The sequence below is a fragment of the Suncus etruscus genome, chromosome 18, assembly GCF_024139225.1.
Source record: "Suncus etruscus isolate mSunEtr1 chromosome 18, mSunEtr1.pri.cur, whole genome shotgun sequence".
Classification (NCBI taxonomy): domain Eukaryota; kingdom Metazoa; phylum Chordata; class Mammalia; order Eulipotyphla; family Soricidae; genus Suncus; species Suncus etruscus.
In genome coordinates this window covers 46,910,902-46,935,305 of record NC_064865.1, presented here as the reverse complement: position 1 = coordinate 46,935,305, position 24,404 = coordinate 46,910,902, and the positions used below count along the sequence as shown (strand labels likewise).

The 24,404-nt window shown below is 41.7% G+C and overlaps 1 protein-coding gene across 1 annotated transcript; it reads right to left on the bottom strand.

The window, feature by feature from the left end:
* Positions 1-1,048: 1,048 nt before the first annotated feature.
* STMND1 (stathmin domain containing 1) lies at positions 1,049-23,861 on the bottom strand. The gene is made up of 5 exons (XM_049764803.1): positions 23,721-23,861; positions 13,487-13,658; positions 5,908-6,059; positions 1,994-2,122; positions 1,049-1,330 (listed from the first exon to the last, which is right to left on the bottom strand). The coding sequence occupies exons 1-5, from the start codon at positions 23,859-23,861 to the stop codon at positions 1,049-1,051; spliced, it is 876 nt and encodes a 291-aa protein (XP_049620760.1).
* Between the last annotated feature and the right edge of the window lie 543 nt (positions 23,862-24,404).

The following is a 24,404-nucleotide window of genomic DNA, read 5'->3' as shown; positions in this document are numbered from 1 at the left end:
TGAAGTTTCTTCTTACACCAAAGTTGCTTATTGCTTCCTTAGGCCAAGTTCGCATGGATGAACCTGAAATCCAGCAACTTCAAGAAAATGTTTTAATTCTTCAAACACACACACACACACACACACACACACACACACACACACACACACACACACACACAAGCTGCTAGAAGCATACAGATCATTAAAAGACTTCATAAAAATCCAAGCAATTAGTCATTTTGGGAAAAGGTCCTTCTCCCTTGTTTTGCTATCCATGCTGCTGATACTATTGCAATGATCAGCGGTCACTCACAAGCTTGGTGGCAATACTCATAAAATTACTCACTGGGCTGCAGTGTTTGCACATTCCTTGGGCAAACACTTCTCTCACTGTGGTGCTCTCACATACACTTCCTAGTGTATGTGTCACACATACACATTATTATGATGCCTGATAATCTCCAGGGATTAAATCCCTCTTTGTAGAGCTGAATACACACCTTGGTGTAGTGTGGCTGGAAATCAAATTTGCAGAGAGCTGAGGTGCCAAGCTCATGCTTTGGGCATATGAGACACCAGAAATTTGAACTCCTAACCAACCATCATACCTAAATAACCAAGCATACATGACAACCATAAACAACCATACAACAATAGGCAGGTGCTCTATTCCTTCAGGTCCCATACCATTTGGCTGAAACAATCCTCAGAGAGTAGAAGACAACTAAGGGGGCAAATTGAAAAAGGATATCAATTGGCACAAAACATGACTGTAAGCTAGAAGGTCTCTTTACATTGAAAGACATCTTCCCAGTGAGTGAATCATATGGAAGGAGAAAGCCAACTCTTTAATAGTGAAGTTTGTCCAATCTTTCCTCTTTGTCTAAGCAGAAGTATTTCATTTACTCAATTAACCCCTGGTTCCAGAAGCTCAAACAGTCATTTCCGAATTCAAGGCGGAAACCTTAGGGGCAGGTGAGATGAAGCAAAGCAAAGTAGAAGGTATGCTACCAATGTCACAACTCAGAAGAATAAAGCCACTCATGAAATCCTCAGACAAGACTTGTCAGAAGATGTCATCAGCCTGGTTGTAGTAGAGATCTGACTCCACCACGAACCCGGCACTTGCATAATAATCATGTGTGTCCACTGAGTTGGTGTCACTTTGGCTCTTTCTCCTTTTCAGTGGTTTTCCTTCCTGCTGGCCAGTTGATTCCAATGCAGAGTCCAATCCTTTGGTTAAAGAAGCCTCATCCCTGGCTCGATCTTGTGCTGTAGAATTGACTTGATGGGCTGGAGGTAGATGGCGCTTGCCCCGGAGCCTTTTCCTGATTTCTTCTTCTTTAGACTAAAAAGCAGGAGGAAAGAATGAGAAAGAGCCCCCCCCCCCAAACACCTCCAGGATAGCACACACATGGGTGGTGAGGAGTATTTGAGGCTTATTTGACTGGTTTGTTATTTGACAAGCATCAGATGAGGACTTGCTTTCCTGGAAGGCACATGAGGTCTTTGGGGAGCTGAGAACTCCACTTGGTCTCTAAAAGACTGAATGAAGTCTAAGAAATGGGACAGTGGGATCAAAGCTCTGTAGGCTGATTCCTGGTTGAGTGCCTACCAGACAGAAGGAATCCCTATGGGTAAACCTTATGGGAGTTATCTCATGGCCCCCTACTTGGTTTATTGAGTTCTTCCTTTCCACCCTGGCACCTTGTCCCTCCCTAGCTTCCAACTGAACTTAGTCTTTCTTCAAAGAGATGCTGTAAACCCAAGGTTGGCTGATGCTTTCTTAGATTCTGTGATTCAACCTGTGTTAAGATGCTGTTTGTATCTTTCATTACTGAAAGAGATTTCAAGAAAAGCTAGATATGTAACAAAAGACCTAAATAGATCACACACATACACACACCCCACAAAACCAACACAACTGTATTGAAATTTATGCATAGAGTCTTGAAGTTGCTGGTGGAGGGCAGGCCAGCAGTGCCTCGGAATGGGTAGGCTGGAACCCGACCTTCCTGCGTTCCTCCACTGCCTGCATCTTCTCCTCTAGATCCTTCATCGTCAACACTTTGAATTCTTCTTTCTTCAATTTTTTTAGTCTGGCTGGTGGCTTTCTCAGTGGAGTCTCAGTTAGGTTCATCTGGAGGAAGAATTTTAAAAAATAATAAGGAAAAGAGAGGCCAGAGAGATAGTACATGTGGCCAATTGTGATTGGACTCTTGGGACTGCAAATAATTCTCTACACATCACCAGGACTGATCCCTGAGCACTGTCAAGTGTGGCCCTGACCAGTTCTCCAAACTCTTGTCACTATTGTCCTCACAAACAAAATAGAATCAAACCTGTGTTTTAGCAAAAGAGACAACAGGAAAAGGCCAAAGCAACTATGAGAATGGATAATCCTGGAAGTCTGAACTTCCTATAGCTGCCTTAACAGCAGTGTAGGATTGATGTGGGTGTGTGGAGTGGGAATGAAGATTAGACCAGAAGTAACAAGGACCTGGTGGAGAGTCTGATGTTTTGGTATGGTAGGATGCAGTAACTTTGCTCATCAAAACCATACACTTTAGCACTATCGGAATCATGTTACTGAAAGTATAACAAAAATTCATCAAGTAACTTTTGGAAAAAACTCAAATAAAAAGCAACAATGTCAAAGTTGGTATCAATAAGACAGGACTGCTTTGAGGATAAAAATCTCTTAGAAATCTAGAAATAAAAATAAACAGGTTAGTAACTCAAACATGTGAGAATACAAAGTTGGCTGGAGTTTGAAGAGACTTGTGAGAGGAAAGAAAATACTGAGAACAAATGCATGCTGGGGGAAAGGTAGCATAGGAGTGACAAATTTGGAACTGAAAGTAAATAATTCAACCTGATGCTTCCATTACTTAGGCAATGCAGTGTGAAATCCCTTCCATCCATCTAGATGAATAAGAGAAGATGACATTTAAATACAATGCACATAGATGAAGAATTTATGTGGGTGCAAAATTCTGAAGTATATGGGACAAGACAAGAGTATCATCCTGAGCTCAGAAATGGAACAAGACTGGGCTCCAATGAGAGAATAGGCATTGTGTGTGTGTGTGTGTGTGTGTGTGTGTGTGTGTGTGAGAGAGAGAGAGAGAGAGAGAGAGACAAAGAGAGAGAGAAAGAGAAAGAGAGAGAGAATGTGTTAATCCAACACAACCAGATGTCCAGAGGATTGCTCTACAGCAGCACCCATCAAAGCTCATTTCTAAAGCTGGGCCTACATTTGGGCAACATTTCTTCTTCGTTTGGGGATCAAGTTAACAACTTTCTGGATGTCTATGGACCTGAACTGAGCTTAGCACCATAGACCAAGATGACAGCTTAAAAAAGTAAGCTCTGGATACCAAGAGGCCACCAGAATATGATGACTTCTAAATGAACATCATGTCTGTAATAATACATTCTTCTCTGGCCTGGGAATCACTGAAAACTATTTCAATGCAATTTTTTTTGTTTTTGTTTTTGGTTTATGGGTCATACCCAGTGATGTGCAGGGGTTACTCCTGGCTATGCATTCAGAAATCGCTCCTGGCTTGGGGGACCATATGGGATGCCGGGGATCAAACCAAAGTCTGTCCTGGATTTGCCACATGCAAGGCAAACACCCTACCACTGTGCTATTGCTCTGGCCCCTCGATGCAATTTTTGCAGACCTGTAAATCAGTTTGATCACAGTGCATCACGGCAGGGGAATGGGGACTGGATAGGAAGTGGCATGCACCTGGGCCATGGTGGAGGGAGGCGGAAACTCTGGCAGAGACTTGGATGCTGAAACGTTGTATGTATGAATCCCTGCTATTATCAGTATTGTAAATGACAGTGTCTGAAATAAAAACTTGAATAACAAAAGGCATCACTTGACTGCTAAATGTGTCCACAATCCTTCCCCATCCGCCTTGCTCTCCTGTCTTTTCCTTTTTATATATCTCTTTCCTGACTGCCAGATACTCACAGACAGAAAAATTACAAGAAAAAAAAATCAAGCTGTTCTCTTCTTTATGAGAAACAATTCTGTTTAGTTCTTTCAAGTAAGAGGTCTTCCCAAATGCCTCATCTCACAACAGCATTGTACAAATATGAACTCTTCTTTTGGCATTACAATTTTCTGTCATGAACCATTTTATCATCCCTTTCCCTTGCATCTTCTCATTATTGGCAATCTGATAATATCATTCAGGTTTGGCAATCACCTCATTCCCCCCCAAATACTTATTTTTCCTTCTTCAAAAGAAATGCCACTTTGGCTTTTATTCCTGTGTTCTCAACATTTTCAGCACACAGGGAAGAAAATTACCTTTAGTCAAACACTAAGTGATTTGGTATTAGGTGACAAACTTGAGTCAAATAATGATTTTTATCCCCAGGTGACTTTCTTTCTACACAGAGATCAACAATCACTGAAGTATAAGCCTTTGAGTAATTTCTGTTCACAATTCCTACCATTTCTATTTCTTTCTTTTATTCCATTTATTTTTCCATGGGTTTCTTTTCTTTGATTTGTTTTTCTTTTTCACTTTTTTTTCTATGCTTGGAACCATTGATGCTGACCAGACACATTGGTTCAAAAACCAACCAGATAAGAAAACATAACAAAATAACAGCAAAACCTTCTTTCTTCTTTATGGATTTGTACAGAAAGTGTTTTAAAAGCAAAAACTCACAGCACTTGAGAGATAGAACTTAGGTTAAGGCATTTGCCCTGTCTCTGGTTCCATCCTTGGCATTACATAAACTCCTTGAGCACTGAGCCAAGAGTAATTTCTGAACACAGAGACAGGAATATGTCTTGTGCACCAACAGGTATTGCCCCAGCTCCCCCCAAATTCAAGCCTGTACACAACCAGTAAAAATCACCATAAAAATATGACTTTCACTGGCTAGAGTGATAGCACAGCAGGTAGGGTGTTTGCCTTGCATACGGCCCAATAAAGTTCAATTCCCAGCATCCCATATAGTCAGTCCCCTGAGCCTTCCAGAAGTAATTTTTTACTTCCAGAAGTAATTGGATGTGCCCCCCCCCAAAAAAAAGCTCACTAGCAAAAAAACAAAAATAACTTATTCAAGATGAGTGAGCATAGAAAAAACAATAATACTACGTTTTTTTTTTGGTTTTGGGGCCACACCTGGTGATGCTTAGGGGTTACTTCTGGCTATGCTCTTAGAAATTGCTCCTGGCTTGGGGGACAATATGGGATGCTGGGGGATCAAACCACGGTTCATCCGTGGTCAGCTGCGTGCAAGGAAAATGCCCAACTGCTGCACCATCACTCTGGCCCCAAAAATTTCACTCTTCCTGAAATTGCATTGATTTCCCCAGGTCTGACCTTAGGGTATACATATATGTATAAATGTTTTAGCTGACAGGGGTTCTCAAACTTTTTAAACAGGGGGCCAGTTCACTGTCCTTCAGACTGTTGGAGGGCCAGATTATAGTAAAAAAAATTCTGAACAAATTTCTATGCACACTGCATATATCTTATTTAGAAGTGAAGAAACAAAATGGGAATAAATACAATATGTGGCCCGTGGGCCGTCATTTGAAGACCCCTGTTAGCATTTTGGCTTAGTTTCTTACTAGATAAGTTAAAGTTCAGTTTCACGTTCACAATACTTAGGATATGCGCAAAGCAAAATGAAAATTGTTTAAAGAAGGAAGGCATGATGTATGATGGGGGTTAATTATGTCTCCAATTTAGTGAACCTCCAGATATGTTTGATGAGATTTATTAATCATTAACAACTGGGTAAATTTCTGAATCCACTGGAATGGATGAGGTAAGGGGAAAAACAGTCTTTAATCTTTTCTGTCATTTTGAAATGCTCCATGTGGCCAATCATGGTTTATTGCTATTTTTAACTCCAAGATAATGCTAATTATAAATTACTTGCCATGACATCATATGATTCTCCATTTTTAAATACTTTGCTGTGGCTTTGTATTATTCCTTGAGTTATTAATTCCTCCAGGATCTCTGATGACTTTTGTCGCTCTTGATTCTCGAGGGGTTGGGGTTTATGTGTTAATCCATTGATCAAGAAGTCTTTGAAAGGAAAAAAGAAAAAAAAAAGGGAACTTTAAGCATGAAGTTTTTTTTTTTTATCAGCCAAATAGTAAATGGATACCTTATAAATCATGTTACTTAATTAAATCTCAACTCCTTTTTTACCAAACAATGATCAATCTTTGCAAGCCTTTGAAGTTCAATTTCCTCTTTTGGATTATTATCCTTTACGTAATGGTTACAGTAGTGTTAACCTTTTTCCTGGGCCCTACCAGCATCCAAGTACCCCCGAGCCTTTGCCAACTGTTCCTATGTCATCTTTTGTTTGCCTCTGAAGTTCAACATTTTTACTATTGTTACAGAGGATGCATATAAAAATAAGGTACTGTTTGTTCTGCTGAGCACATGTTAACACAACAGAAAGTCTTCCTGTGCTACTATGTACTCTGCTTTTGTTGTAACAACACTTATACACTTGGGCGCAACTACATGGACTCTCTGTGCTAATTATGAAGCTGAGCCGCAGCTAAGAATGAGATATTCTTTCAGTGACTCTTCCGAGCTGCAAAGTTTGGTTTCTAGGCTTTGTATACAAAGGATAAACAGCATGATGTTGCCAAGAGACTCTTGGTTCTGCAACCTTGAGTTTACAATTGCGCCATCTGCTAATTCTATACCGGAGGATGTCTCTTTGAAAAGAGGCTTTGAACCAGACGGAATTGGAAGCCAGCGATATCAGCTAAATTTTTATTAGTAGTTCTAAAAATGAGCGCTGAAGTGGTTACTGGGGGATTATAAAAAAGTGAGAGTAAGATCCCTCATTGCAGTCACCCAATTACAGAAGTAAAACAAAACCCTGCTGTTTTCACCTTCTATTCTAGAACAAAGGTGTCAGAGAGAATCTTTAGAAATGAACTCTTCTGTTCTGTATGTAATTAGCAAGAAGTTCTGAGAGATGGGGCCTTTTAATGAAAAGTTCCAATCTTGCTACTTACTGAGACAGTTTTCAAGAATTTGAAGTGGGGAACACACACACACACAAACACACACAAACACACACACAAACACACACAAACACACACACAAACACACACACACCACACTCCAGATACCTCACTTCAGAGCATCACTCTTTCTAAGAGAGGTTTTTCTAACTGACAACCTTGCAAGTGACTTCAACAAACTCTTTGTAAATTCATTTCCTTTCCAGAGCTCTATCTTCCCTCGAATGGAATCCCTGTGTATGTAGGGACTTCAGAATTCTGAATCTCATGTCAGAGTGGGCTCTACATTCTGGTACAGAGCAATAAAATATGGCTCCAGATTGGTGAGATGGAATCTTGAAACAATGAGAAAGATTCAATGTAAGTTAGAGGTGAGTTGAGTCTACTTCATGGAATTAAAAACAATTTTAAAATTAAACAATGTGATTTTTCTAAGAGGTTACAACAGCAATTGCTTTATATTGCATACAGACATCCCTGCACTCTAGGGAGTGCTTTAAATAATTTATAACACCTAAACAAACATTCTGTGAGAGAGGTATTATTATTTTCATTTTAAAGCCAATGTGAGAGGTGTTGGTTAGCTTGTTGAAAGCTACACAGGTCAAAAAGAAGTGACTATAATTGTTTGAATTTTAGTCAGTTTGAGTTCAACACCCATGTCCTTTACAAATATACCACAAAGCCAGTGCCCATCTGACCACTTCTCAGATGATCCAAAATCTCAGGTTGTTTTTTAAGATGTCATCATTGGCATCTTTCACTGGTACAATAAAATCATTTTGATCACGTGACCTATTCTATTTGGAGTCCATAGAAGTGTTCAAATTGGCATTTGTTTGCTAAAGCAATCTAGACCAATGTCCCAAGGGCTATGTGAGTTATTTCAACCAGTCCTCAAGATGTTTTTGGAACATAATTGAAAAATATTGGAAGACTGATGGATTTTACACTGTACTTTTTGATTATAAAAAATAAAGTCTTAGTTACCAGAAGCTTGAAAGATATGGAATGACAAAGAAAATGAAAATGCCCAGATACCCACTTTCTCAATGATCACTATTCAGTTTAGAAGTTTATTTTTATATAACTTTGACATTATGCTGATCACTCTTTCAGCTTTGTACAGATTTAACTCAACATTTTATTTAATACTCTGTGATTTACAGTACATTATTGATGGTTTCTTATGCACATAACTCCAGAATTATGTGTACCCTCCCCCCAAACTCCCTTTCAAACCTCCCAATTCAACTGTGCAATTAATTCTCCTGTTTGTATGTATTTAAGTCTGATATGAGCATTTTTCCTGCCATTAAAAGTCCTTAAACATAAGTATAAGGAGTGAAATTATATAGGAGAACTAGAGGGTCTGGGGGTACAGAGAAAGGCTTTTTAGCTATGGTTCAAAATTCAGATTCAACAGAGAAAAATGCTAATCAAGTTTCCTATGTTAAGAAAACTGTCAAGAAAGAAATAAGCCAATAAAGATATCATGTGTCTCCCAATTTGATATGCTTAATGGAGCACAATCATATTTAGTATTCTTGCTAACTTGAACCTAATCATGAGGAAAGATCATAGCAACTGAGAAACATTCTACAAAGTAAATAAATGACTTCTAGCCTCAAATATGTCAAGTTTATAAAAAAGAGAAGGGATTATTCCAGAATTCTTAAGGTAGACTAAGATGACCTGACAACTAAATTAAACGTGTTCCTGGATTAGATCTTGAATCAGAGCCTATTTATAAAGTATATTTGAGACATTTTGTTTTGTTTTGTTTTGTTTTTTGACCCTCACTGGGTGGAGCTCAAGACTTACTCCTGACTCAGTACTCAGGGATCACTCCTGGTGAGTGATGGGGGACCATATGGGATACTTTGGATAAAGCCTGGGTCAATCACTTGCAAGACAAGCAGCGTACCTGCTGTTCTATTTCTCCAGCTTAATAATTGTTGAAATTCGAATATGATCTATAGAAAAGATAATATGTGCTCTATCAGTGGTAATCCTCTGGATTTTATCTTTTATTTTTCGTTTGCAAAGGGTGTTCCTATTGCTAGGAATTACATATTGGTGTATTGAGAGATGAACTATTAGTATTACTATACCTTACTCTAAAATAAACAGACCTGCATATGAGCAGGAGGGAGACACACACAGAGAGATAGAGAGAGAGAGAAAGAAAGAAAGAAAGAAAGAAAGAAAGAAAGAAAGAAAGAAAGAAAGAAAGAAAGAAAGAAAGAAAGAAAGAAAGAAAGGAAAGAAAGAAAGAAAGGAAGGAAGGAAGGAAGGAAGGAAGGAAGGAAGGAAGGAAGGAAGGAAGGAAGGGAGGGAGGGAGGGAGGGAGGGAGGGAGGAAGGAAGGAAGAAAGGAAGAAAGAAAGAAAGAAAGGCAGGCAGATACAGAGGGAGAAAGAGAGAAAGAGAGAAAGAGGAGAGAAACACACACTGGAATCGAACCATGCATATGTGGTACAGTGTTAAGACTAGGTGAAAGAATTCTTTCTGTCCTACAATTTTTGTTAAATTTGAAATTACTTGAAATAATCTTCTGAGAGGGGGTTTCTCCAGCAGTGCTTGAAGACCCTGGGGCTAGTCCTGCTCACTATGTAAGTCTAAAGGTCCCTACTCAGCATGACCTTCTAGGTACTGAGTGTCAACTGGAGAGCATATTGTATTTGGAAAGTCATGCAGGTCTGGGAATGGAGCTCAAGGCATCACCCAGGCAAGGCATGTCCAAGTTTTCACCCCTTTGAGGGATCTTCCCAGTTTCCAAGGTAGGTGTGTGTGTGTGTGTGTGTGTGTGTGTGTGTGTGTGTGTGTGTGTGTTCAAAGGACCACCTACCAGGGGTCTCAAACTCAATTTACCCGGGGGCCACAGGAGGCAAAGTCGGGGTGATCCTTGAGTGCAAAGTCAGTAGTAAGCCTTGAACATTGGGGGGTGTGACCCAAACAACTAAAACAAAACAAAACAAAACAAAACAAAATGTTGTACGGAGGGCCGCAAACGGCCCGTGGGCCCAGAGTTTGAGACCCCTGACTGTCCTAGACAATGTTATGGTGAATCCTGAAACTTGGAAGACTTTATTTTTTATTGAGGGAGCATTGGCTTACAGATATGGAGATGCTTCTACTTTCGTTTGAAGGCATGAGGCTTTCAAACTGGGCTAACCCTGCCACAATCCCCACTGCCACCAATGTGCCAATCTTGCTCCATCCACCATGATCCTTAACACACCTAGTTCCTCACACACCTTTCTCCCCGAAGAACCTCAGTTTTGTAATGAGAGTCTCAGAGTCTGAAACAGGCCCATTTTCACATGCTCAGTGAAGAGCAAGAGGGAAATCTGGGCGGAGACATAAGCAGTGGATGTTGGGGCTTGTAATCTTTGTTTTGCTTTGTTTTGTTTCGAAAGCCATAACCAACAATGCTCAGGGGTTACTCCTGGCTCTGCACTCAGGAATTACTTCTGGCTGTGTTTTGGGGGACCAGTAGGGATTCTGGGGATTGTACCCAAATTGGTTATATACAAGGCCAATGGGGACTCAGTCCTACTCATCCAGTGGAAAGATATTACCTGGCAAGGATCAGAATTATACTTTGAGAACATCTTTGGTCATTTACTCCCTACTAGGCTGGCCCTGTTTCCTCTCCTGCCTACCTACTTGTCAGTGCCAACCAGCCTGACAGGTCTGCACTCACTACCTGAGGGCACAGACATGAGTAGAGATGCTGAACATTTGGAGTGCTATCTTGAAGGGATTCTACCCATGGAGCCCCCCACAGAAGGACATTCTGTGCGCAGGCGCAAGCCAGGTACAAGGAGAGGGACTGCGCATACCACTTCTCCTTGCCCCCTTCATTTTGAGACATCACATCTGTGTCTGTCACAACCTTGATGCAGGGCAATAGTATGACATGTTTGTAATCACATGTTTCTTTGTGTGTGTGTGTGTGTGTGTGTGTGTGGTTTTTGGGTCACACCCGGCAGTGCTCAGGGGTTATTCCTGGCTCCAGGCTCAGAAATTGCTCCTGGCAGGCATGGGGGACCAAATGGGACACCGGGATTTGAATCGATGACCTCCTGCATGAAAGGCAAACACCTTACCTCTATGCTATCTCTCCGGCCCCTGTAACCACATGTTTCTAATGAACCTTTCTCTTTTCCAATTCTAACATGGTCTGAGGGAGAAAACTCTTGAGCTGAGGACTGGGAGAAAAGTGCTTCCCCTAGGAGGTAGGAACATTTCTCCTTTAGGTAAATTAGGTTCAGTTTGTTTCAGAGATTGTGAAGAAGTCTGTTTCAGAGTTTGTTTTTGTTTCAGAAGCTATACCCAACAATGTTCAGGGTTTACTCCTGGCTCTGCATTCAGGAATTACTCCTGGCTGTATTCGGGGGATTAGAAGGGATGCTAGGAATTGAACCCAAGTTCAGAAAAAGTTTGTTTCAGAGACTGTGAAGAAGTCTGAGAGAAATATCAAGAAGTCTTCTCAAATCAACATCAGGGGAACCCCAATAAAACAAAAACCATTGAAGAGTTTCTAAAGAGGGCTGGAGTAATAGCACAGTGGGTAGAGCACTTGCCTTGCACAAGGCCAACTTGGATTTAATTCTCAGCATTCCAAATGGTCCCTTGAGCATCTCTAGGAGTGATCCTGAGCACGGAAGTAATCCCTGAGCACTACTGGATATGAGCAAAAAAGAAAAAAGTATGTTTCTAAAGAGCAAAGCAGGTCCTGATTGCTTTATTTTATCTTCTTGAAAGACTTTTATTCCGTTTGCTGATATTTGAATGGTAGCAGATAGAAAGAGTTTGCTGCAAATATTTATTAGAATATAGAACTCTCTCTTGAAAAAATGTTTATATGTAGGTATTTAGAGGAGTTTATTCAAAGTGTGATCTGCTCCTAGTTCCATGGCCCCAGCCCCAAACAATATTAAGGGTTCTAAGTTTTATAAAAGCTATTTAAAGACAGATGTAAAATAATGGGGTCAGAGGACTCAGGCATATTGGTGGTACTAAGAAAGGACAAAACTAAATAACCAAATCACGGAGTCAACATCAATGAAAACATGAGTCCCAAACGTTAACATCCAAACATATAAAGGTGTCCGTTATGCTGGCAGGCTGAGGGGAAAGGGTGGTGGTGGTGGCATTGGACGGATTCTGGGAACATTGAGGGGAAGGGAGGTTGCCACTGGTGGTAGGATTGGTGCTGAAATATTGTATGTCTAAAACTTTACTAGGGATAACATTGTAAGACATAGTTCTTTATTCTGTAATTATTTTAATGTTGAATTACTTCCTCAAGAAAAGAGATTAGTGGCTAACATTATTTACTCATAATGAAGGCCTGAAGAAAATAAATCTCAACAGTCTTAGAGATAAAAGTTTTGCTATGTAGAGCTCTGTCTGGCCCACTGAGTTTTGATAAGAGTCATCGAATATTCATTATAAAATGCATGTAAAGGGGTCAGAGAGATAATTCAGAGACTAAAGCATTTGTTTTCATTTTTTTTAATTTTTTTTGTTTTTATTTTTCGGGCCACACCCATTTGATGCTCAGGGGTTACTCCTGGCTAAGCGCTCAGAAATTGCCCCTGGCTTGTGGGGACCATATAGGACGCCAGGGGATCGAACTGTGGTCCTTCCTTGGCTAGCGCTTGCAAGGCAGACACCTTACCTCTAGCGCCACCTTGCTGGCCCAAAGCATTTGTTTTAAATGCAACTGATACAGGCTTGATCCCAAACACCTCATATGATTCCCCCCAAAAAACTGCCAGTCACCCCTGAGCACAGAGCCAGGAGTAAGCCCTGAGCACTGCCAGGTATGGCCTTCAAAACCAAAGTATAAAAAAATATGAAAACATATAAAAAATAAAGTAATAAAATAATATTAAAAAGTGAACTTGCAGAGAAGCTGTGTAAAGTTACCCCCTCACCCAATTCCATATGCTAATCTCACCTGGATGGCCAGACCTACCCCTAGCTGGGAGGGGTCTGCGTTTGGTAGTTAAGGCGTTGCCTGTTGGGAGGGGAGACTGGAGATTGCAGCAAGAAATGGAGGGAGCAGAGGAAAAGCTGTTGGGAAAAGGCTTAGCATAGAGGCCTGTAGCCCCTTTAGCCATTGGGTCTGTAGGTTGTAGGGTAAAGGCAGAGAGATCACAAGCAGTCAGTTGAAGTTTCAGGAGAAATTCAGTTTCATGTCAAGGCCCTAACCACCATGTGCGTTTCTCTACATGACCTCTGAGCTGAGCAGTCTCTTTCCTGCTGCTCTCCATCCATCCTAGCTGCCTATGTCTCTCGGGTTTCTCTCCTCAGGCAACCCTTAATTACCAACTGAAGACCCCTGTCCGCTATGGGTGGGTTTGACCATCCAGGTGAGATTAGCATATGGAATTGGGAGAGGGGTAACAAATCAGTACTTTATGGAGATATGAATGGCAGCTTTTACCTGAATTTTCTCTTCCCTTTCTTTCATCAGGAGACGGAGAACTTTCTGGAATGGCTCCGGGTAAACTTCCCAATTCTTCTTCTAGTTCTTCAGGGTTGTCCCTCATTGAGACCTTGGCATTAGAACCTTCAATTGAGGGTATGCAGTTCTCTCTAGATTGTCTTTCATCCGTCTGTAGGAAGGACAACAGCTTGTGAGCCAAGGTTTCTTAGAAAATGAAAACCGTGTTGCAATGCCTGGTATCTGTTGTGGGCTGTGGCTGTTATATTCTATGGTCAAGGGGGATCTTTAAGGGCTGGAGAGATAGCATGGAGGTAGGGAGTTTGCCTTGCATACAGAAGGTTGGTGGTTGGAATCCTGGCATCCCATATGGTCCCCTGAGCCTGCCAGGAGCGATCTCTGAACATAGAGCCAGGAGCAACCCCTGAGCACTGCCGGGTGTGACCCAAAAACCAAAAAAAGGGGGGGGGGATCTTTAGATGTGATTATTAAAGACCCAGGCTGAAATGGGTATGGATTGACCCTGAATTAAAAGTACAAACAGCTGCCATTTCACAGAAGGAACATAGAAGAAGAAGTGTGGGCCAGTAAAAGTATTACAAGTTTCATCTATTGCTATTGGAGTATAATATGATGTTGCCACATTGTAAAAGAGTTTATGATCTTCAGAAAGTAAAACATGGAGTTATCATATAACCAACCCATCATTACATGCCTCAGTATAAGTAAAATGCAACATACATTCCACACCAAAACTTTTTTATATGTAATTATAGTTGCAATCTACCAATGTTACTAGTCATAATACACCAAGCAAAGGAAAAATGGGAACATTGACTGAGGCCCATTAATTGATACAGAATCAATAAAATGTGGTCTATTCCTTTAACTGAACATTATGCAGCAAGCAAAATAAATGAAGCCCTTGGAAATATCATGCTAAGTAGAAAAATGTAGTCAAAAGCATCAATCCTTTTAAGCTAAAAGGGCATATGTTGCATTTCTATGAAGTGAAAGGGAAATGACTAGAAACAATAATATGCAGTTAGAGTTTTCTTGGAAATTAGGATTAGCTGCTGGGGGTCATGGCTTCTTTAGAGGGCGTCAACGTTAGATTTGATTGATTGTGGTGGCAAGTTGCACAGTTTGAATGGATGCTTACTGTAATTCTCAAGATAAGATTTGATTATATTTTTTATTTACTTGGGGGCTGGGGACTCCTTCTGGCACAGTGCTAAGGGGAGGTCATAGGATGTTGGGTTTTTTACCTGCCTTCCCACATGCAAAGCTGCAGTCAGCCCTTTGAGCTCTCTCCTCAACTACTGGTTAGACTTGAACTGAGGATCAATGAAAATGAATGAACTGAGGCAATGAAAATGTTGGCATGAGGTTAGCCCACAAATGTTGGAAACGTGGATAACAGACCTCTCAGTTTGAAAGACGTGGATTGCTTTGGGTCTAAATTAAGGTTTCAAAAATGAAATAGGAGGGGCTGGAGTGATAGCACAGCGATAGGGCTTTTGCCTTGCACACACGGCCAACCCAGGATGGTCCTCCGAGCCTGCCAGGAGCAGACTTCTGAGTGCAGAGCCAGGAGTAACCCCTGAGCACTGCCAGGTGTGACCCCCAAAACAACAACAGCAACAACAAAAAAATAGAAATAAGGAACCTTTCTTTAAGGAAAACTGAAGACAAACCAAGTTATAGGTATGAATAAAACTCTGGGCATGCTCATGAAACCTACTTGTAATTAAAAGCTTGTTTGACGGGGCCGGAGAGATAGCATGGAGGGTAAGGCGTTTGCCTTTCATGCAGAAGGTCATTGGTTCGAATCCCGGCATCCCATATGGTCCCCCGAGCCTGCCAGGAGCGATTTCTGAGCATGAAGCCAGGAGTAACCCCTGGGCGCTGCCGGGTGACCCAAAAACAAAAACAAAAACAAAAAAGCTTGTTTGACTACATTCTAGATATATCCTGAAGGCCAGAAGTCCCTGGGAGGGGAAGTAGAGATCACAGTCATTGAGTTAATACACCTAAGCTCTCAGAAATTAGGGATTTAACTGTTTTTGTAGGGGGAGGGCACACAGCTCCTCATCACTGTGTTTGCAGAGCATGATCACGCCAGCTAAACCAACACAAGCTCACTGTGCTGACAGCTAATTAGTTCTGTGGCTCAGGACTACATGGAGAAATAGAAAAAAATTAACCCAAGGAACAAACAAACAAGTAAGCAAACAGGAACTTGACAGATCTGAATCAGCCCAGGGAGAAAACCTGAGAGCAACAAGGCATGTTTCCTTCTCACTCGGTTTGTCCATCCTTGTTCAAAGTCACAGTGCCAGAAAGACAACCCAGGAGAGGCCGTGACTTATATATAACACTGTCATGTTATGATATGATCATGATATGATTATTTTATCACAGGAACCTACTTTGTCTTTGTCATCTGTACATAAATAAATGCAGGCTTTTCTGCAGTTACTCCAAATAGATAAATAGCTTGGGGGCTTTGGGCATAGCTCAGTGAAAGAGTGCCTGTCTCACAAGTCTCATGAGAGTCCCTGAGTTTGACCCCAGCACTGGCCCACATGTGACTGCCATGCTAGCAGCACTACTCTTTGGAATGCCCAGCACTGCAGTCTCCAGAATATTCCTAGTGTTCTGGAGCCCTTCCTCCCTGCCATAGGTGCAAACTTAGTTAAGTACCACAATCAAGTATGCATTGCCTATTTGCTGCAGAAACAACAAAAATAGGGAAGGGAATAAGAAATTATAATTGAAAATATACAGAAATATTTAATACAAATATCATAATGCAACACAAATAATTTATATCTATAACTTATATTGTAAATGATATAATATATGAATATATTTATATATGCCCAGGCAGAGATATACATACCCAGATATGAATACATAAATATTTGTTTTGGTTTTGAGGTCGTATTCAACAATGCTCAGGAGTTATTCCTGAGGTCTATACTCAGGAGTCACTCCTTGTGGGCTTGGGGGGACTCTATGTAGTACCAGGCAATATACTCGGGCTAGCCACATGTAAAGCATGCACCTTACTTTCCGTACTATCTCTCTGGCTCACACGCAAGTACATTTGTACCTATGTACTTATACAAGTGATCAACAAAAGAAGATTGGACACTTTCTTTCAGATGCTCACAGTTTATATTGAAGGTAAAGACTAGGTTGGGTAGTCTTTTCCTCTCTTCCAAATAAACTATTTAAAATCACATTGCAATAGTATTAGATAAGCAATTTCACAAGTTCCTTTATTTTTCTTGTTTGTGTTTTGGGCCAGACCAGGCAGTGCTCTGGACTACTTCTAGCTCAGTCACTCAAGGGGTCCCTTGAATTGTGCTGAGTGGTGGTGGGGAGATTGCATGGTGTAGGGGATCAGATTTAGATCTCCTGTATGCAAAGCAAGTACTTCTGGCTCTTGAGCCATTTACTTGGCCTTTCCCTAGCTTATTTTGTTTTACAGATCCATCGTTTTTCCTTAAACCTTTCAACCAGAGATTGACAGAAGGGTTAATGTAGTCATTTTCCCACTGGAGATCCAGGAAAAATTTACTCCTTTAACACACAAAATGCCTACATAGGAAGCTGAGAGCAGATGTGAATATTTTCAGTAGCTTTTCATAAATACATTCTGAGAACTACACCTTGGGATAGATAAGAGAGTCACACAACTGAGAAACCTTCCAATGGTTCCCTGAAAGCCACCAGCCCAGAATTTCCCAGGGATCTTTGCCCCTAATGACATCCTCTCCATCCAAGCTGTGTTAATGACCAAAACTTTTCATTATAGCAGATGGAACACAATCTTTTGGCATAAAAGAATAAAATTTCACATTCAGTTTCCGGAGCAGAAATGTAAGGTTTTTCTCTTTTGGAAACTAAAAATGTCTTTCAAATACCTTATCTATGTGAAACACATTCTGAATATTTTAACCTGATTTTATAATCTAAGCATGAGTAGAGACATGGTTCAATGATCAATATATTTACAAATTAATTAGATCTTTGTCTCTTGGGGATATGGAAACAATGTTGAGGTTCTATCTATGGCTGTAGAGTTGGTATTTTTCCAACAGCAGGAAATCTATCTGCAATAGAATTGAAGGAGATGGATAGAGAGGGGTGAAAGGTCACCTCTTCTTCATCTTGAGATACAGTTGTAGCTGAATGACAGATTCAATGTCTTTCAATGTTTCATGTCAATTTTGTCCAATTTTACTTTTTGTTCCACTATCTTGGATATTCAATTTTATCAACTTTAGCCAGAATTGAAAAGCTGTTAACCAGAAGCTAACAGTTACCCATGGGAGCAATGAACACTCAAAAAATTCTTACTTTTACCTTGAGTCAGGTTTCTGTTTGCTTTTTTGGGAGGTCTGGAGGTATTATGTGTCATATTTTAAAGCTTTGGGGAAACAAATGTGTCCAACAGCTTGGAAGGAATGATTTGTCAAGGCTCCCTGGAGCTGGAACCTTCTTAAATCAAATTACTGGCAGATGCATTTTATAAATATATTCTGTTGACATATACCAAGTGCTTTTTCTTCAAGATTTGACTTTCTCATTTACTTCTAATGAATAAAATAATAAATACCAAATATCTCAAGTACTCAGACATTTAAGATTTTTTTTTTTTTTTGGTTTTTGGGCCACACCTGGTGACGCTCAGGGGTTACTCCTGACTATGCACTCAGAAATCGCTCCTGGCTTGGAGGACCATATGGGATGCCGGGGATCAAACCAAGGTCCATCTTGGGTCAGCTGTGTGTAAAACATGAAACTGAATATTAGTCATGGCAAAAGCTTTCTCCAATTATGGGGTGGCCCATTCTTTTCTTAGAATGTGTGATTTAATCACAGTGCCTTCTGAGCAAAACTCAGAGACTAAGGTAAAAAGTCAAGACAAAATCTGGAGACAGATCTCCAAAAATGCCCTATCACTATGCTATTGCTTCAGCCCCAGAAGTTTTTGCTTTTGAGCAGAAAGCTGGCCATCTTGAAAACAAAGGGCAGGCCAAACTCCCACCCTGTCAAAGCATTGCTTACTGCATCCATTACTCAAATCACTGTTTGCCTATGGCCCTGCCTTAGCACCCTCTAAGATTCTCTTTGGGGATACCAATCTGACCAAACTTCAAGCATGCTGGCTTGGGGGCTGATATCATCATGGCTTTTTGGGACAAGTGTGGGCACCGTCCCCCCTAATTCTTTTTTTTAGGAGCCCTGGCAGCTGAGATCATTTCCCCTTAAAGCCATAGTATCAGCAATAGTGGTTTGAATTTCTGGACATCTTCATTCGTTTGATGCTGTCATTCCCACAGGATTACACTGATTTAACAGAATAGATAGCTAACAACAAGAGCTTATTAAACCTTCTGCCAATATATTAATGATTTTATTGGAGATACAATGATTTTTCAGAAATATGCTTTCTACTGTATTTCTTTTTTTAAAAAGTTCTTTCTTCCTTTTTAGTTTTAAGTTTTTCTTTCTATTCTTTTTTAAAATAACGTTGTCCTCTCTTATCTGGAAATAAATATATTATGGTCAACTATATGAACTATGTGATACATTTTCTTTTTTCTTTTATTCTTTTTTTTTTTTTTTTTGCTTTTTAGGCCACACTCAGCGACGATCAGGTGTTATTCCTGGCTATGCACTCATAAATCACTCCTGGCTTGGGGGACGATATGGTCCCTGGGGATCGAACCGCAGTTTGTCCTAGGTTAGTGCAAATGTTCTACTGCTTGCGCCATCGCTCCAGCCCCTACATTTTCTTTAAATAAAGGAAAAACAACTTTTTGTTTTCGATGAGGCTGGAGTGATAGCATAGCAGGTAGGGTATATGCCTTGTATATGACAGCATCCCATATGTTAGCCTGAGTTTACTAGGAGTGAGCACTAAGCCAGGAGTAACCCTTGAGCACCTCTAAGTGTAGCCTCAAAATCAGTCAGCCAAGCAAACAAACATGTTTTTGCTTTTAAGAGGTAATTTATGCTCTGTAATTGATAAAATATAATACTTCTTTTGTCAAACTTAAGAGATATCGTGGGCATAGGGCACTTGCCTTGCATGTCTCTGACCCTGGTTTAATCCCCCGGCATCATCTATGGTCCCCTGAGCACCAGAAGTGATCTGTGAGCACAAAACCAGGAGCAAGCCTTGACCAATAATCTGGGTGGTGGCTCAACCACTCCAACCCCCACATAATAAAAAAGCAATTTTCTTGCCATTGGGGAAAACTGTGAATGACCACAGAGAGTATTAGAATCCGTCCCAGTCTAGCTACTTCCCCTCAAAAACATGAAACTGAATATTAGTCATGGCAAAAGCTTTCTCCAATTATGGGGTGGCCCATTCTTTTCTTAGAATGTGTGATTTAATCACAGTGCCTTCTGAGCAAAACTCAGAGACTAAGGTAAAAAGTCAAGACAAAATCTGGAGACAGATCTCCAAAAATTTGATTCAGAATAAGTTGTACGCTAAGAAATGTTAGCTATTTCATGCATGCAAACTTGTTCCTCTTTTTTAAAAATATGCCAGGAAAGTACTGAACCAGCCCTGTGCGTGGAATGAGGCAGAGACAGCAGAACTGTTCAGAATAAGGCAGAGCATTCAATTAGTAATCAAGCCTATCCCAGATCAGATTTTCAAAGTGCTTGGTGTGGGGAAAGAGAGACATATGCTTGAGTTGACAATGAATCTATTTCCAGATTATTTTCATGTTAAATTTCTTTCTAACTGACTGCCATAAGTCTGGTTAAAGGACTTGGAGAAGCAGCACCTAAACCCTGGGAAAGAGCAGTCACTGGAGAAATACTCTAGTTGTTAATACCTGGTCTGTGGTAGCATTTTGTCCAGTAGGAGAGGCAGTAAGGCAAAACCAGTTTCTGTCTTCAGGGATGTAGTGACTAAAGATTGGAGGCAAACATGAAAACAAAGAAGTGCAATCTGGTGTTTTGAATTATGAAAGGAAAGAGCATCATACTGACTTGGCCAGCACCGTATTGGGAAAAGGCAAAAGAAGATGGGACAGAGTGGTCCAAGGCAGTTTGGAATGATGAGTTTGTATCTGCAAATGTGGTCCAAGAAGAGGGGAAGCAAGAGAAGAAAGTGGAGAAAAAGGGGATGCAAAGACATGAAGCTAGATTAAGAACGGGGTTGAGGACAGATTAGCTGTCATGTTTTTTGTTTTGTTTTGCTTTTATTTTTGGCCCACACCCAGTGATGCTCAGGGGTTACTCCTGGCTCTGATCTCAGAAATTGCTCCTGGCAGGCTCAGGGACTATATGAGATGCTGGGGATCGAACTCAGGTTGGTCGTGAGTTGCTCCCAGGTCAGCAGCATCAAGCAAATGCCCTATCCACTGTGCTATTGCTCCAACTCCATGGCTGTCAGACTTAACTAGACTATGAGGGAAAAAAAAAGTGGACCACCTGGCAGTATCCAGAATGGCCATTAAGGCTTTCTGAAGGTCTTATAGGCAAATAGTCACCACTGATACAACTATCATAATATTTAGCACTTAATCTGCGCCACGTCTTGGTATGTATGCTCACTGTCAATAAAAAGAAGGTACTTCTAGTAACTCCATGAAATAACTGTTATTATCTTGAACATCACTGCTCCTACTTTATAGATTAACAACAACAACAACAACAAAAAACAAAAACAACAACAACAACAACCCGGAGACACAATAAAGAAGAGGAAAAATGAGACAAAATTGAAGTCCAAGCATTCCAGTGATTGAACTCTATGCATTAAGATGGTGTAACCAGAGAGTGAGGTGCTAACATGAAGTTTTGAAAACAAAACAAAACAAAACAACTGAGTCTGAAGTCCTAGAGTTCATAAGTCACAGGAAGTGAGGAAAATAAATTCCCATTTTCAGCTAGAATCTGGGAGTTCCTCATATAATCCTCTAGGATAATCCCATACAGAGGATACTTGTAAAGTATTCTTTGAAATTTATTATATGAATGTTTATAGACAGGGGCACTCAGGAAATTCAGGAACACATCCAGAAATCTCAGACCTTCACAATTCTGGAAACAAGGCTTTTTAGGCCTCTATATAACCAAATCAATCTCAAAACACCCAAACATCCAGGAAACAGAACCAAAATTATTGTCTTTAAAAGAGCACGAAGAAGCTATCATTTTCTTCTACTGAAATCTTGACTTATCAATCAGAAAAATAAGAAAAGAAAAAGAAAGGTCTTAGTCCAAAAAGGGAGACATACAATGGCCTAGATACTTTTTACTTGTTTGTTTGGACCATACTCTGTAGTGCTCAGGGCTTTGTGCTCAGGGGTTGCTCCTGGCAGGATTCAGGGGACAATATGGGGTGCCTGGGTTCAAACCCAGGTCAACTAAATACAAGGCAAATGCCTTACTAGTTGTACCTTTGCTTTGGCCTTGGTCTGATATTTTTAATCACTTTAGTTTATTTGGGAGGAAAGATATGGAAAAGTCCATTCCTATGTATTAGTCCAAAGTAATAATAATAGGCCAGAGACCGAAATCAGGTGCAAGAAGCCAGTGAGGGAGGAGGAGTCTGAAGCAGACATTCCCCTGATGAGAAGGTACCTCAAAGCAGTGAAAGGGGCTCCCTTGAGAGGGGAAGTGGAAGCTGATCAGAGGAACAGGGGTGGAGCTCCGGGAAGGTGCCCAAGGGGTGTGATACTGAGGAAAATGAACCCTGAGGCTTCAAATCCGACTGTCTCAGGTGTCCATGAAAGTACATTTGGATAATATTAGCAGAATTGAGTGGACCAATTTGAATCCTCCAGGGCACTTTTTCAAAAAGAGAGGGGGCAGTGTGGAGGGGAGACAGGGTGCCCAAAGGAAACAGACCCGGTTCTAGGGCCCCAAAAGCATCGAGGTGGCAGCTGAGAGAAGCAGAAGGCTGGACATCTGGACAGATGTTTCCTCCAGTGCCCAAGGCATGACCTTGTCAAGGCATGTCAAGCCTTCGTTTTGTTTGGGGCTCTGCTTCCTCAAGAGCCTTGCCGATGTGTCTACACAAAGCCAGACTGTCTTAGTGCCAGAATAGCCCACACTTGGCCAGCTGAGCCTCTGAGTTTCTTTAAATGCTAGTTCCAGAAATGCCCTTTAGCAAAGAAGCCCAGAAATCCTCATTTGCCGCAGAAAGCCTCTGCTCCAGGCAGGCCAACTTAGGAATCGCTTTCTCAGGAGAGTTCTGCGGCTCTGAAGCCAAAGAGAGAATTCAGAAAGACTGGAGCAACTGCTTTGCAGAGAGAAGCCCTAATTGGGTCTCTAGTACCACCTGGTCCCCAAACACCTCTAGGAGTAACCCTGGGCACTGAGCTAGGTGCTGCTCCCAGCACTGTTAGGTATGTCTCCCTACCTGCCATTAAATATATTTTGGTTTTGAGACACAATGTATAGTAACTCTAACACTGGATACCTCTATCTATTGGTCTCTGGGAAGTATCCAGATCAGTTTGGGGGTTAAAGAAAGATTCTAGGGGCCCGGAGTGGTGGCACAGTGGTAGGGCATTTGCCTTGCACGTGACTGACCTAGGATGAACCATGGTTGGATCCCTGGCATCCCAAGCCAGGAGCGATTACTGAGCACAGAGCCAGAAGTAACCCACGAGCATCACCAGGTGTGGACCAAAAACCAAAACTTAACCAAACCCAAACAAGAAACAAACAAACAAACAAACAAAAATGATTCTACTTTTTTGCTGCTGGGAAAGATGAGAAGAAAACACAGAACTTATTTCTGCATCCACCAATCCACCCTCCTCACTTCATCCTGGAAATGACACCCCTTTACCACCCCTAAAGAACAGCAGGGGTTGCAAGATGTCTGTCAGGGATAGGAATGTGACCAGACTCTCATAGGAACTGAGACCGGACCCCTTAGATCCATGGCCAGTGCTTTGCAGCCTGTGGTGGGTCATTGCTTGCCTTTTAGGAGTTGCAGAGTTCAGAGCTGGAAGCAGGAACCCCCCAAACAGAGATCCAAAGATCCAGGCTGGCTTTAAGTGATCCCCTAGGGCCCACTTTCAGGAACCCCAATTCCCTCCTTCCCCTGAGAATCACCCCCAAGCTGAGGCCAAAGACAATACTCTCCCGACCTTGGTAATTTCTAACTCCAGCTAAGACAGCTGACCAGAAGGTCACCCTTACATCCTAGCCGAGTCACCCCCATCCCATCTCCCACCTGGGGGGCTCCCGGGGAATGACTAAAAGGAGCAAAACCCTGGGTTTTGATCTGCTTTACCTTAACTCCCTCTTCCCAGACCTTCTTGGGTGCGGAGACAGGTCTGTGGTCTTCAGAGGGCTTGGAAGAGCCACAGCCCATGTTGTGTCCCCGCGGGTGAGCCTTGGGCTCTGCCTGGCCCGGCTCACGCCCACCCTGCACCCCCACCAGTCCTCCCCGAGCCAGTTGTACCCCTGAATTCCAGCGAGCTCTGCACCCGACTTTCCTGCACAAAGAGACACTGCTGGCCCAGCTCTGCAGCCGCCAGTTGCCTGGGGCTGTTGTCACAATAAAGGACAGCGCACAGACCTGGGACGTGAGCGTCCACGACAGCAAACGGAAGTTTGGGAGGCTCTTAAATGACAAGGTGCGGGAGTGTGACCATTGTACCCCATCCCGTGCAAAGTGAGGGGGAGACCCTCTTGGCTGGCCCCCAAGGCAGTTTTAAAATTGCATCCTGTAGGTAGAACCTCCTGGATTTTTTTTTCCTCTAAGGGCCCCTTGGGGGACAGGCTTCCTTCACCCTAGGGGCTAGGCGAAGTTGGAGGTTGGGAGTTTGGGGGGGGGGGGAGGGAGGGGTACCCTTCGGCTGATGCTTAGCTGAAGACCTGGCTGGGGGACAGTCTATGACCCAGAAGAGGAAGC